The sequence below is a fragment of the Protopterus annectens genome, chromosome 6.part1 (assembly GCF_019279795.1).
Source record: "Protopterus annectens isolate FY-2018-M chromosome 6.part1, PAN1.0, whole genome shotgun sequence".
Lineage (NCBI taxonomy): Eukaryota > Metazoa > Chordata > Ceratodontiformes > Protopteridae > Protopterus > Protopterus annectens.
In genome coordinates, this window is record NC_056738.1 from 334,753,169 (window position 1) to 334,768,856 (window position 15,688).

A 15,688-nucleotide genomic window follows, 5' to 3' on the forward strand; every position below is an offset into this window, starting at 1 on the left:
TATTGTGTTCACCACTGAAGTATTGAGGGATCACTAATGAGGCAGAAAAATACACCTGCTCAACTTGTCAACTAGTACATTCAAAGTCCCTGGAATGTGTGCTGCTATCAGAAAACGATGGGAAGACATTGCCCATCGCCAAACCCTCATAGCCTCTCAACACAATACCTATGATTTGGTTCCTCCCTGTTTGTTGATGTGCCAGATGACTGACGTGTTGACGACTCACTAACTAGAAGAGAGTCTATAAATACCTGTAACAACGAAAGGACTGCTTTGAGTTCCAGATATTCATGGGAAGATTGGTCTCAGAGTGCTCATGTACCTTGAACAGTCTTCCCCTTGTAATGCCCCACCCATCCTAAAAGGGAAGCATCCACGGTAACTACTGTCACAGGAGTGAGTAGAGAAAAAGGATAACCTGTTATCAATGCTGATGATGTCATCTTCCATTTTATGTGGTTTTTGCACACTGAAGTTAACTTGACTGGGGTTGTTAAGGGGTAATAAAACATTGAGAGTGCCGGACTGAGAGAGTTCATTGCAGAACCCTCATATGGGTTCTGGATACAGCAAAAAGAATGATGGCCAAGCCATCAGCCCTAGAAGTTTTGGAGTTAATGTTGGAGCAGATGGATTTTCTAGTACTTATGAAACTACTTGGTGGACTGAATGAATCATCTGTGGAAGTAAAGTGCCTGAGTTATGGTGTTCAGCTGGCATCCAATAAAATCTAAATTCTGAGTCAGAGGCATGCTGCTCTTCTGTCTGTTCACCGTAATCCCCAGAAGGTGTAGTAGTAGTTATAATAAGAGGACCCTTTGTTGTAGAGCTAGCAGATCCTTGGTTCAAGCAGTGAGAAGCCAATCATCTAAGTACGTGAACACCTGGAACCCTTTCAGTCTGAGGTAGGCTGTTACTGCTGCCGTGCACTTAGTAAACATCCATGAGGGCTGTGGAAAGTCCAAAGGGCAGAGCTTTGAATTGAAAATGACTGCTTCAAAGCTGGAAATGGAGAAATCTCTTGGAGAATCTGTACATCTTTACGTGCCAACAGACATCCTGGAGATCGATGAAGCACATTCAGTCATCCTGTTAGAGTACAGGCAAAATGGACTGAACCGTGACCATCCGGAACTTTGGCCGTTTGAAGTATTGGTTTAAATGACTCAAGTCCAGTACTGGTCTTTAGTCCCCAGTCTTTTTTGGAACTAAAAAGTACCTGGAGTAGACACCAGATCCTATCTGGTCTGTTGGGACCAACTGGATGACTCTTTTTCCAACAGCTTGTCTACTTCTGCTGTTGCGGATTCCAACTAATTAGGTGACATAAGGAAATCCTTGATTTTGTCTGAGGCATTGTTAGAAATGGGATTGAGAATCCTCTGGTTATTGCACTTAACACCTAAGAATCTGAAGTGATGGCCAGCCAGGCGTGAGAGTGTAGAGATAGGTGTCCCCCAACTGCCTATACAGTGTGGCAGTCGGGCAATCCTTCATCTCTCATAAAAGGGTCCACAAAAATCTTGGTTTTGCAGTCCGCGTCTGCCTCTTGGGTGACATCCATTAAAATTATTTCCTCCTTTGCCATGGGAAAGTCTGCCCAAAGACGCATCCTGGGTAGGACCTTGCCAATTTCATAAGCACATCTGCTTCCTTCCTCTCAGATTCCTGGAAAAGGTTCTCTGAGAAGTTGAGAAACCGATTCCAGTGGCAGAGAGAGTCCTACTGTTTTGTTTGCTTCTTCTTAGTGTCCTTTAATTTTTGGGCCAAACAAAGTAACACCATCAAAAGGAGCACTGAAAGACATCTTAAAACCCTCCACAAAATCAAACAATCGCATCCAGCATGGTGGTGTAAGGCTAAGGCTATACTAGTATCAAGGTAGAAAGCTGATATTCCACTGTCTTTTGGATATCCGTAGGCAAATTACCTGAAAGAGAACTGTTAATCTCTTTAGTCATCTTTCTTTGGAAGCGAATAATAATTCCAAATACATGTGTCTGGAGTGTTTCTCCCCGGGCCATCGCTAAAAATAGGTTCCGTCCTAGTCGGACTTTCCCTATCAACAAATGATAGACAAATAAATAAATATATATTTATCTATTACTTATTTAAATAAATAAATAAATAAACATGGGCCGTGTAGTTCAGTCTTTTCGAAGAAAAAGAAATTGATGCATATGTATATTTTCCAAAACTGTCCAAGGCCATGGAATCCCAGTTAAGGGGATGGACAGATGAACTCTCCTCTGAGTGGTCCTTCTTTGTGGCTGTAGCTACAACTATGGCATCAACAGTGGCCCCTTGCCACAGTGAAGTCTATCTTCAGTGTTGCCAGAATTCTAATCAAACTTTTTTGGCATAGGATCTGCTGTATCAGACTCATTCCAGGCTCACTGAGTCACTAGATCAATAAGGGTGCCTAGGGGAGGGAAAACCCAGGATGTACAAGAGACAGCTCCAAAAGCCTCCAGGAACATGAATTCTTTCAGGGAAGATGCATCTGTGGTCCAACCCCCTTTCTGAATTACCAACAGTAGAAATTCACTGAAGCGGAGGTCTCCAAAGGGGGATTTAAGGGAACCTTCTCATTCCTCCAAATGTGCGTCTTCTGTGACAGATTCTGGTGATGAATCTAAGTGCTTCTGTCTGCACATCTGCTTTCTATGTACCTGCCGCTGGGGAATATCTGATGACAGGTCTGAATCAGACTGAGAACTCAGAGCACTTCCCTCAGACTTTTGGAGACTGACTGTCACTGTCGATGACAAGGATCAGTTTCTGGAGCAAAATATGTTTGAGGTTGGGAAAAGAATGGTGGCATCTCTTCTCTCAGATGTGAGAGAAAGGAGCCAAGGAAGTCTCTCTAAATGCTGTCACAGAAAGAAAACCTGAAGCGCCAACTCCACCTGGCTCTGAGGCAGACACTGGAGCTGAGCTATTGAAACATTATTTCAAAAGGAAGGGATGGCTTTGACAACTCTGGAGTCAAACCCACTCCTCGGACATGCGCTCTGAAGCTTCGACTTAAACCCTCTTCTCAATCAGAGAGGCTCAAAGTCGAGAAAAGACTGACCCATAGTCAAAGCCGAAGTGGATGGCACTAATCGGCAATAACATAGGTGCTCCAGTTCCGAAGGACAGACCTGGAATGGAGTCCAATAGGGAAGGGTCCATGGTAATGTTCCAGACTCTATCAGAGGGGATGGAGCCTGGAAGACCCTTAACTGTAACTCCATCTGCAGGAATTTCTTCAACATCATGTTGACAACGGCTGCTGTGAGATCTTGGTAGAACAGCAGACATTGGAGAAGAAACTGATGAAGCCCTGGATCACTGTTGCGGAATGGGGAATACAGCGGATTGAAATCAAGAGCAAAAAGCTTGGATGGAGATGGAGCGAAGATCTGAGGCTTCAGCATTTTCAGTGAGAGTGTCAGATCCAGGGACTGTTTTCTGTTTTTTTTTTTTTTTCTTCTTCTTCTTCTTCTTCTTCAATGCCCTTTCTCAGGAGTCTTGACTTTAGTTGGCTCCTTCAAATTTGGAGCTTACTTATCTTTTTCCTTCCCTTTCTCCCTTGTCACAGATGGAGGAGAAACAAATGAAGACCCTGAAGTAGATGGAAGGAGTCCCTTTAAAATTAGTTTCTTGTGCTCTGAATAGCTTTATGACCAAACCAAGCACAGGCTTTGCATTCAGTATCTGAATAATATATGCAGAGTAGGGACCCTGTGGAGGGATTTTGTGGCCACATTTTCTAGACTTCTTAAAACTTCTGTCCAACATTTTAAGAAAGTCCAGACACTCTACAAATCTCAAGTAAGCAACAAACCTACTCTAACTGTAAGGACAAAAAAACTAAAGCTAAAACTAGCTATAAAATAGAAAACTCCAAATAACCGAGATAGGAAAGTCGTTACAGACAACTCTGTATATGCAATTTATGGCCTAGACCACAACATCGGACTCAATTTCATGATTACATTTAATTCAAATTTTTGAGTGAAATTTGAATTTTGGAGAGAGTTGGATGAAGTGGTGATGACTGCACACAAGGGTGAGAGAGTGGTGATTGGAGCAGATTTCAATGGGCATGTTGGTGAAGGGAACAGAGGGGATGAGGAAGTGATGGGTAGGTATGGTGTTAAACAAAGGAATGCAGAAGGTCAGATGGTAATGGATTTTGCAAAAAGGATGGACATAGCTGTGGTGAATACATATTTTAACAAGAGGGAGGAGCATAGGGTGACATACAAAAGTGGAGGAAGATGCACACAGGTGGATTACATCTTATGTAGGAGGGCCAGTTTGAAGGAGATTGGAGACTGTAAAGTGGTGACCGGGAAAGTGTAGTTAAGCAGCATAGGATGGTGGTTTGTAGGATGACGTTGGTGATCAAGAAGAGGAGGAGGAGTGTGAGGGCAGCACCAAGGATCAAATGGTGGAAATTGAAAACGGGTAATTGTGAGGTGGAGTTCAGGGATGAGTTAAGACAGGCACTGTGTGGCAGCGAAGAGTTACCAAATAGCTGGGTAACTACAGCAGAGCTAGTAAGGGAGACGGCTAGAAAGGTGCTTGGTATGACATCCGGACAGAGGAAGGACGACAAGGAGACATGGTGGTGGAATGAGGAAATACAGGAGAGTATACAGAGAAAGACGTTGGCAAAGAAGAAGTGGGATTGTCAGAGAGATGAAGAAAGTAGACAGGAGTATAAGGAGATGAGGTGCATGGCAAAGAGAGAGGTGGCAAAGGCTAAGGATAAGGCATATGAAGAGTTGTATGAAAGGTTGGACACTAAGGAGGGAGAAAAGGATCTGTATCGATTGGCTAGACAGAGGGACTGAGCTAGGAAAGAAGTGCAGCAGGTAAAGGTGATAAAGGATAATGAGGGAAACATACTCACAAGGAAGGAGAGTGAGTTGAGGAGATGGAAAGAGTACTTTGAGGGGTTGATGAATGAAGAGAATGAGAGGGAGAGAAGGTTGGATGATGTAGGGATAGTGAATCATGAAGTACAATGGATTAGCAAGGAGGAAGTAAGGATAGCTATGAAGAGGATGAAGAGGATGAAGAATGGAAAGGCTATTGGCCCAGATGACATACCTGCGGAAGCATGGAGGTGTTTAGGTGAAATGGCAGTGGAGCTTTTAACCAGATTGTTTAATGAAATCTTGGAAAGTGAGAGGATGCCTGAGGAATGGAGAAAAAGTGTTTTGGTACCGATTTTTAAGAATAAGGGTGATGTGCAGAGCTGTAGTAACTACAGAGGGATTAAATTGATAAGTCACAGCATGAAGTTATGGGAAAAAGTAGTGGAAGCTAGGTTAAGAAGGGACGTGATGATTAGTGATCAGCAGTATGGTTTCATGCCGGGAAAGAGCACTACAGATGCGATGTTTGCTCTGAGAGTGTTGATGGAGAAGTACAGAGAATGTCAGAAGGATTTGCATTGTGTTTTTGTAGACTTAGAGAATGCATATGACAGGGTGCCTAGAGATGAGTTGTGGTATTGTATGAGGAAGTCAAGAGTGTCAGCGAAGTATGTAAGAGTAGTATAGGATATGTACGGGGGTAGTGTGACAGTGGTGAGGTCTGCTGTGGGAGTGACGGATGCGTTTAAGGCGGAGATGGGGTTACATCAAGAATCAGCTCTGAGCCTTTTCTTATTTGCAATGGTGATGGACAGGTTGACAGACGAGATCAGACAGGAGTCCCCGTGGACTATGATGTTTGCAGATGACACTGTGATCTGTAGTGAGAGTAGGGAACAGGTGGAGGAGACCCTGGAGAGATGGAGACATGCTCTAGAGAGAAGAGGAATGAAGGCCAGCAGGACTAAGACAGACTATATGTGTGTGAATGAGAGGGAGGATAGAGGAATGGTGAGGATGCAAGGAGTAGAGGTGGCGAAGGAAGATGAGTTTAAACACTTGGGGTCAATAGTTCAGAGTAACGGTGAGTGTGGAAGAGAGGTGAAGAAGAGAGTACAGGCAGGATGGAGTGGGTGGAGAAGAGTGTCAGGAGTGATTTGTGACAGACTAGTACCTGTAAGAGTGAAAGGGAAGGTCTACAAGAGGGGAGGGAGACCAGCTATGTTATATGGGTTGGAGACAGTGGCATTGACAAAAAGGCAGGAGTTTGAGCTGGATGTGGCAGAGTTAAAGATGTTAAGATTTGCACTGGGTATGACAATGGTGGACAGGGTTAGGAATAAGTATATTAGAGGGTCAGCCCAGGTTGCAAGGTTTGGAGACAAAGCCAGAGAGGCAAGATTACGTTGGTTTGGACATGTGCTGAGGAGGGATGATGAGTATATTGGGAAAAAGATGCTAAGGATGAAGCTACCAGGTAACAGGAAAAGAGGAAGGCCTAAGATAAGGTTTATGGATGTGGTGAGAGAGGACATACAGGTGGTTGGTGTGACAGAGCAAGATACAGAGGACAGGAAGAAATGGAAACAGGTGATCCGCTGTGGCGACCCCTAACGGGAACAGTCGAAAGAAGATGATGATTTAATTTACACTCTACAAACTACACCTTCAAAGACTGCCTGCTCCAATGGCTCCAATCTAAAATTATATAACTTTTAAAAAAATAGGTGTGAAAGCTTGCTGCCTGACAAGCTAACAAAAAAAAAAATTTTTTTTTTTTTTTTTGTGGTGGCAGACTACAATTACCACTGCAAAAACAGCTCATTATCAGACAGCTCAAAGTACTTAAACTTGCTGCCACTAAGATGTTGTGGTAAGTTTACAAAATTATATCCAAATAAAATAATACATCCAGATCCACAGCAAATAGAAATCAGTTAATCTCCAATAACAAAAACAAATAAATAAATAAAAGCACAACTAAGATCACTTAACACCATATTGTCCATGTAGTCTGTAGGCACAGGTTTTTTTTTTTTTTTTTTTACCATCAGTCCATACATACAAAAAAAAACATACATGCACAGTATATGGAAGACCCCAACTTAATAGACGGCCATTATATGCCTAAGCTATTTAATAAAAGTAAAAATATTTTTTAAATAACTCTGGTGTACACTTTTAATAATCATTGCCCTCATGGGTAAATCATACCATCTGAGGACAAAATCTGCTTTACTCACTATTAAGTTGAAGATTATTGGTATGCTACTCTTCACTGGAGTCCCACAAGGTTCCATACTAGGTCCATTTATTTTCAGAAATAAAAAATCCACAATACTACCACCCACTAATTGTCTACTCTCTGCAGGCAATGTGATATTTGGTCGTTAGGCTCAACAACTCTTCTTGGGTAAATACTAAGCCATCAGTCTGCAGATCATTACACGCCTAGACAATAATCAGAGATCATACTCAAACTCAATACCTTGCATCTGTGAGGTTAAGACCTTAACCATTATGCCAGCCCTCAGATCCTCCTAACTAAATCATAAAAACATAACCACAGCATTACCCTCAACCTAACACAAGTGGGTCATATCCCTCTATCCTTAATGATCAATTATTCTAAAAACAAACTTATGATGGCAGGTTCTCTGAAAAAAAATAGTCAGTCATCCAAACTTTAATAATCCCTCACTTGCAGGGAATATCACAGAAAGAGTATACTAGTCTGAATATCTAGACCTCTTGCTAGATCCAGCTCTCATTTTCAAAACCCATGTAAACAAAACAATGTGCATATTTCAAGAGTCCTGACAAAAATAATGAACTAATTATAAACCCAATGACCCAAGGATTCCAAGAAATTACTAGCAAATGCTGCAGTACGTCCCAGTTTTGTTTTATAATCTACATATTACTTGAAACATTATTAGGTCAAAGACTACTCTTTATTCAATAACTTATAACAATAACTTGCATAACTTACCCGACAAGCTCAAACATAACTCAGTCTAATTAGAATTAAAGTACTGTTGTGCAAGTAAACCTACCATACCAGGAGATGCTCCAATTAAAGGAGGTTAGAAATGACAGGGAAGAGAAACTGAATAAGTAATTAAAAAAGGAAACAATGAGAAGACATATGTATATCTATACAGCTACAAAAAGGCATCATAAATGTAATTTGAAGGTCTGCCTGGATAGGAAGGCAATGGCAGACAATATTTTCAACAGTTTCCAGTATTCACTTGTGTAAGATTAGGTTGCACATAAATGTAGTTTATTAGTCATAAATACAGTATTCTCTTTACAGAGGCCTAGTAGCCATATTAAAGCACACCTATGTCTTCATTTTATATTTTACAGTCCATCTGCACTTTCAAAAGAAAGGAATGCTTCAGCACAAATGAACAACCTTCGGTCAAGAATACTCATAAGAATAAAAAATATGCTACTTAGGATTGTGTCGGTGTGATTTGTTTTCATTTATATAAACATAGGATTGCTTATGTCATAAGTGACGGTTTAATGAACCTGTTTCTTGTTTAACAAAAAAAAAAAAAAGGTCAGGAATTGAATCATTTATGTAATGTTGCTTAGGTTACATGATATACAGCAATATATGTGAAGCATAATGCTTGTACATTTTAATTTAATACGATTTGATTACTTTTGCAAAAATGTACATTTGCCTGTGTCACAAGTGATAATTCAATAAAGGTGTGTTTAAAAAAATAAAATATGCTAACAAAATGTGCAGTACATTAAGTAAAAACAGATCTTATTTAGATGGTATGAGACTTGGAAACCAAGGTTAAAGAGGCATGTAGAACTTGTACGAAATTTACATGGTTTTGGTATTATTAGGAGAGAGAGAGAGAGAGAGAGAGACGTGGTGGTGCAGCGTTTAGCGTTGTTGCCTCACAGCAAGAGGTTCTCCCGTTTGATTCTCGGCTGGAGCGCCTTCTGTGTGGAGTCTGCATGTCCTTCCAGTGGTCGAGTGATGTTTAAAGACATGCAGGTAGGTGCGTGCGTGAATGGGTGTGCCTTCTTTGAAGGTTGGGCGTCGGGCTGGCAACTCAGCACCATAAAAATCCACTGACACTCATTAGTGGACTGGAGTTCCGCTGTGGCGACCCCCTAACCGGGAAAAGTCAAAATATATTACTTTAGGAGAGATACTTCAGACACAGAAATATGTCAGCCTGGACTGATAATGCAGAAAGTCATTGTACTGCAGTCCACAGAAGTTTGCTATAGACACACGAAAGTGAGTGCAGAAGTCAGGTCACATATCCATCAATTCCAGAATATTAATTATATTACTTGGGAGGAAAGGAATCACTCTGAGAATAATGAGTGCAGAAGCTACGGACATTATAATTCAGTCTATTTCAGTTTATCAGCACTTTATTGAAGACGGTAAGATTTGATTCAGATATTGTTAGCATCTACCTCCACTGTACATAAAACACTCTAACCGAACTACAGTGCATGCAGACTTTTATTCTGAAAGGTACAAGAAGATTTGGCACATGAGAGAGACTGGCACCTGTTCAACACAGTTCTGGGAGACATTCATTCCAGCCTTATTCTAGTTATATCCAGATTATTTTAGTATCATACAGTCCTTTTAACTCTCAGAACAAGAAGTGGAAACCTCAAAACTTAATTTTTTGGTGAAAACAAAAATGATACAGATTTTCTTTTACAATATGTTATTGACCATAACCACAAAGACGTGATAGTGAGAAAGATATCCACTTGTTGCTTCAAACTTAACCTTTAAGTCAGTAGCGTTTTTTTTTTTTTTTTTGTCTTTCTGCAGTCCACTGAAAAAAGGAACAAGAGTAAATGCAAATAAAATGACACAATGTAAAGAAATTTATCTCTAGAATCCTGCACATAGTATCAGACTGTGGGAAAGAATTCGGAAAAGACTCTCCTTGCATGCATACCATCTGTGACAATGGGGGGGGGTCATAACTGTCTCAAGTCATAATGCTGTACCTAACAGTTCATACAACTGAGGTACCCTTACTCTGTATTCTGTTACACTTTGTATATGCAATATATTTTCCAGTTGCTGTTACTTACTTGTACTATGCACCATGAGCAGGACCGGCCTTTGTTCAACTGGTGCCCTAGACAAAAGGTATCCGCAGTGCCCTCCCCCACACCCTCCTGTGCCCCCACCTGATCTACCTACACCATCAAGAATACTGGAAAAGTGCCCCTGCTACAGCGGTGCCCTAGGCGACTGCTTAGTTGGCCTATGCCTAAGGCCAGCTATGACCATGAGCTGAGCCTGTGACTGGTCATATCTAATCAGTACTCTATCCCTATAGCAACTGCTGAAGATTGTACTACAGGAGCGCTAATATCACAGTGATGGAATGCTATCCAAGTAACTTGCTGATGCAGTGGTTCCACAAATAATTTATCAACTTCACAGCATATAAAAATATAAAACATTCTATGACTGCACCCCAGTTTTTGAGAAACTACCAGGGCATGACACTAGATACCAACAGTGCTGCTAACACCAGGTTCTAGACATATTGCTGCCTCTCATGGTCATGTCTTAAAGCTACTACTATCTGGAGATGCCAGGTCTTTTGGTATAGATGCGTAAAGACCCGATTATGAAACCGGCATCCCTTGTCTGATTAGCGACACTGACATCTACTGGAGCTGGCATGTGGAGAAGAAAGAATAGGACTGGACTGTCCAATACCACAATCTGGAAAGGAATGGAGGAGGGTTGGCAATGCTTTAAAGACAGTCCTGGGATATGTGATCATTCAACAAGTGAAGACTGTGAACATTTCAAGCAAAGGCACAGACGCGTGCATGTGCATAAAGAGTAGTGGCCATCCCTGGTGATGTGGGTCTCACGTCCCCCTACCAAGAGAGGGGTTACAACCTTAAAGGAAAATACCCACATTGCTAAAATGCTGTCTACAGCATAAGCAACTACATTGCTGCCTGGACAGTGGCACCTTTAGTTAGTTTTCACCACATGCCAGGAACAGAAGAACAGCAAAACAAATGTAAGGAATCCAGTTGGGGGAAGTCTGGTGGTATTTAGCATGGTGGCAATAAAAACACAATAAACATGCTACCTACCTACCTTTAAAATAAGGATACAGTTGAAGCCTTCATCTGCAGTCTTTTTTTTTTTTTTTTTTTTTTTTAAGAGTAGTTTGACAAAGTATGAAGCTTACCTCTTCTGAAAGAGCTTTTTCTTGAGCTTGGAAGGTCTTTGTTTTTTCTAGGTCAAGAAACAAATCCAAATCACAGCCATGAATATCAAAGCCATTCACAGTGGAGCCAAATGGGACAACTTTACAGCCTGGGTAAAAAAAAAAAAAAAACATAACATGAAAAATCCCAAATGTTCTCTCTATTTAGCTATCTTAACGGCTTCCCACTACCCCAAATCATTTCATAGTATCTTTTTATGTTCTTGTTCTTCAGCCACATACATCCAGAAACATGACACTCAAAAATGATACACAGATTCTACAAAATCTTTCACACAGCTGGGTCCAGTAGGATAGAGGGAATGAAGTCATGACTGCGACCCTGATTACCAGGACAGACCCATGACCTGTGCAGTGGAGAACCCAGCCAGGAAGAGTGGGAGTGAGAATGAGTAAGAGGCTGACTCGTACTATCCTGAGGCAAGGGAAGTAGCCTATTTCTCTACAATACTAACACCTTGTACAAACAAGGTGTTAAATCAAGGCAGCATATGGACCAAGATGTGCACTGTGCCATGCCTGCCAAGCAGTATGTAGCTGGATTTGTTGTCCATGCATGGAAATACGCATATGTTACTGCGCAGGCACAGTGTAGCTCTTACTGGGTAACACACATCAGGTTGTGTGTGTACAGATTCATACAGTAAGCAAAAAAAAATTCTGTTCCCAGCAGGATGATGACAGTGGTATTAAACTCTCTACCCTCACTAACCCACATACCTGGATGCCAGGACAGAAGTGTGTCATAATGACTCAAAAGGGCATAAGGAGCTCAATAGTGAACTATTACATAATATCAAATTCATTCAAATGCACAAAACTCGAGTATTTAGCATGATCCCCATGTAACCATGGTGTGAAAGAGAAACAGCCTATTTTGCTCAGAGGCTCATCTGTAGGGAAAAATATCTACACGACCCCTCTTGTTCTACTAACACTCGGCCCTCGGCCGACCTGAATACCAGACGCTTAGTATGTCTGTGTAGGTTGCCGTCGCTTCAGGACTGACGCCAGGTCATCAGCAGTATAAAGCAAGGCAGCCGATGCCATTACATCAGTTTTTCTTGTCCTGTCAGGAGCCCCCAACTGGGAGCCAGGTTATGGTGGAAGAACCCCACCAGTAGAAAGTAAATACCAAAAGGTCCCATCTAAGGAGAGAGAGAGAAGAGGGGGGTGGAGGGAGGGAAACCAGGACTGCAACAGTGAATATACTCAAACATCTACATTTATGGTAAGTGTACACAACTGTACTATGTTCTAAATGTTTTTCTGTTGCAGTCATCACATTTGGGCTGATTCCCAAAGCTGAGGAAAAGGGTGGAGGCAGTCAAGGAGACTAGGGGCTGGCTAGGATGCCCTGCAAGACTGCAGTGGCAAAGCCTGCCTTGGATATGGAGAAGATAGGCAGGTGGTAATGTGTGGTAAAAGTGTGAACAGATGTCCATGTGGCAGCTTCCAGGATGTCCCTGGTGGGGACTCCTCTGAGGAAAGCTGCAGCAGTGGAGGCTGCTCTGGTGGAGTGAGTCCTGACCCCCTTAGGGGGAGGCTTTCTGTGTTGCTTGTAACAGAAATCAATGCAGTGTGCTATCCATTTAGAAATTGTTTGGAGATGGCTTTGCCCTCTGCCCCTGCAGCAAAGCTAACCAGCAACTGATCAGACTTTCTGAATGGTTTAGTCCTGTCTAGATAGAATCTGAGCTGTCTGTGCACATCTAGAGAGTGCAAGATCCTTTTTCCCCCTTGTTCTGTGGGTTAGGGAAAAAGGTGGGCAAAGGAAAGGAGTGGTCGAGAGCCACACTGGACACCATTTTGGGCATGAAAGATGGGTTAGTCCTGAGGGAAACCCTGTCAGCATGGAAGAAGATGATGAAGGGTTCCACAGCCATGAGTGCTTGTAGCTTAGAGACCTTTCTGGTGAAGTGATGGCCAGAAGAAAAGTGGTCTTCCAGGAGAGAAATCTTAACTCTGCTGAAGATGCTGGTTCGAAGGGGGGGCAGGGTGAGCTTTTCCAACACAAAGTTAAGGTCCCAAGATGGGGTAGGTGCTCTTCTGGGTGGCCTTAAGTTGCTAGCACCTTTTAGGAATTGTTTGATCAGAGGGTGTGAGAAGAGGGGCTGCTCAGTGAGGAAATGAGCAGAGATAGCAGAGGCATGGATTTTAATAGAGGAAAAAGAGAGACCACTGTGTAGCAGGTCAGCTAGGTAAGCCAGGATGAGAGCGGGGGAGGGCTGTGGCGTATCGACTCCCTTAGCCTGAATCCAGGTGCAGAACCTTTTCCATTTGTCAGCATAAGACTTTCTAGTGCTAAGGCGTCTGGCCTCATGTATAACATCTAGTACCCGTTTACTGAGGTTGGCAGATTGATCAGTGGTTAGGGAATAAGGCAAGCTGCCAAACTGAGGGTCTGCAATTGGGGATGCATGAATTCTCCTTCCCTCTGGGTCAGGAGGGTTGGGGTCTGAGTGGATGCCATGGTGGAAGTGGGGACAGGCTGTGCAGCAGTGGGTACCACTGCTGGCGAGGCCAGTCTGGAGCAATAAGAATTGCCCTTGGTTTTTCCTCCCTTATTTTGAGCAGTACCCTGGCAATGAGAGGCAGAGGTGGAAAGGCATAGACCGATAGATTGACCCAGGGGAAGGACAGGGCAGGGCATCCACTTTCCAAGCCATGTTGTGATGCTCCCTGGTGCAGAACTTGCTGAGCTGATGGTTAGTGTGGGAGGTTGAGTTATTCGGGTGAAGGTTCTTTGTCTAGCTGCTACTCGTGTGGGTCCAGAAGATTTCTGCTTAAGTGATCTGCCATAGAGTTTAGAGAACCTGGCAGGAATTGTGCTAACAGATGAAGTTTCATGGCAGAGGCTGTGGGTCAAAGGGTCATGGCCAGCCTGCAGAGAGGGTAGGAGTGAGTCCCTCCCTACTTGTTGATATACCACATCACAGTGGTGTTTGTCTATTTTGTTCAGGAGAACCCCTGGGGAGAGAAGGGGCCAGAAAGCTGTCAATGCGTGCTGGACAGCTAACATCTTTTTGGTTGACGTGCAGATGGATTTGCTGTGGGCTCCATTGGCCCTGTATGCACCTGCTGTCCAGGTGTGCACCCCAGGCATAGTCTGATGAGTCTGTGGTGAGGGTTTGGGCGGTGGGGGGTGGTGAGAAAGGTAGTCCCCTGTTGTGGGAGCATGCTGCTGCCCACCAACGAAAATCTTTCCTGAGGCAAGGTATCATGGGTATAAGAGTTTCCAGGTCTTGAGAGTGTTAAAACTAAAGGCGTTTTAGATACCACTGAAGTTTCCTCATACGCAGTCTGGCATATGGAATGAGTAGAATGCATGATGCTATGAACCCCACAGCTTGCAAGATTTTCCTTACAGATAACTGGGGTCTGGTGGCTAGTTGCGAGAAGTAGGCTGACAGGTAAGTTTGCTTTTCTGGTGTAAGGAATGCCATCTGGGATGCTGTGTCCAGGCTTGCTCCCAGGAATACAATCCTTTGGTTGGGTACTAGTTTGGATTTCTTTTTGTTGCTAGTGTACCCTAGGGAGGTCAGTAGGGACTTTACAAAGGCCAGGTGCTTCAGCAGCTTTTCCTAACCGTCTGCCTGAATTAGGCAGTCGTCTAAATATGGGTAAATTTGAATATTCCTTTCTCTGCAAAAGGCAATAGCTGGAGCCAGACATTTTGTGAAAACTCGGAGCAGTAGATAAGTCAAAGGGAAGTGCAGAGAACTGAAAGTGCAGAGATCCTGCCCTGAAACGTAGCTATTTCCGGCATGATTCCCTGATAGGAATGTGTAAGTAGCCCTCTTAGGACTAGGATGGCTAGCCAACCATCCTTGGAGAGCATGGGTAGCAGTTGCTGGAGGGTAAGCATTTTGAATTTTGGTATCACCAGGAAGGTGTTTAGGATGGATAGATCGATGATAGGGCGCCAGCTGCCCTCTTTTCAGGGTAAAAAGAACAGACTAGCAAGTATGGTTGGTGCATGGACAAACCAAACATACAAGTCAAAGAAGAAATCCAGCACCCCGAGCAGTAGTAGCAATAAATCCTTTATTAACCCAGACCGGTTTCAGCAGTCAGCTTTCTTCAGTGGTTCCTTTTCAGGGTACCAGAAAAAGTCTGGAGTAGAAACCTTGGCCTTTCTGTTCTGCAGGAATGTGCTCTATTGCCCTCAAGCAGGGAAAGAACTTGCTTTTTTGGGCCTCTTCCCAACCCTAAAAGGGTTCCCAGATCTACCTCCAAACCAGTGAGCAGAGTATGGAAAGAAAATTTGTATCCCTGGGACACTATGTTGAGAATCCAGTGGTCGCTGGTAATGGTAGCCCAGGTGCTTCTGTGAAAGGAGAGTTTTCCTCCTAGGGGTAAGTGAAGGTGGGCAGAGGGAGGGAGTGGTAGAGGAGAGCCATTGTGAGTTCTTACCATGAGGGAGTGGCTTACAACTTCCTGTTTTTGAAGCGGAGGGATTCCACTATTTTGATCTCTGCATTCCCTGTGGCTGCTGTCGGGGGAGACTGCTTCCACGGGGTCTGGGCTGAACTGACC

The 15,688-nt window shown here is 43.2% G+C and overlaps 1 protein-coding gene across 1 annotated transcript in view; it reads right to left on the minus strand.

Annotated features, from left to right (window-relative positions):
- TUT1 (terminal uridylyl transferase 1, U6 snRNA-specific) overlaps positions 1–15,688 on the minus strand; it is a 411,795-nt gene that overhangs the window by 228,019 nt on the left and 168,088 nt on the right. The window contains exon 5 of the mRNA XM_044075371.1: positions 11,053–11,238. Within this exon, the coding sequence (XP_043931306.1) occupies positions 11,053–11,238 (186 nt within the window). The remainder of the gene's footprint in view (positions 1–11,052; positions 11,239–15,688) is intronic.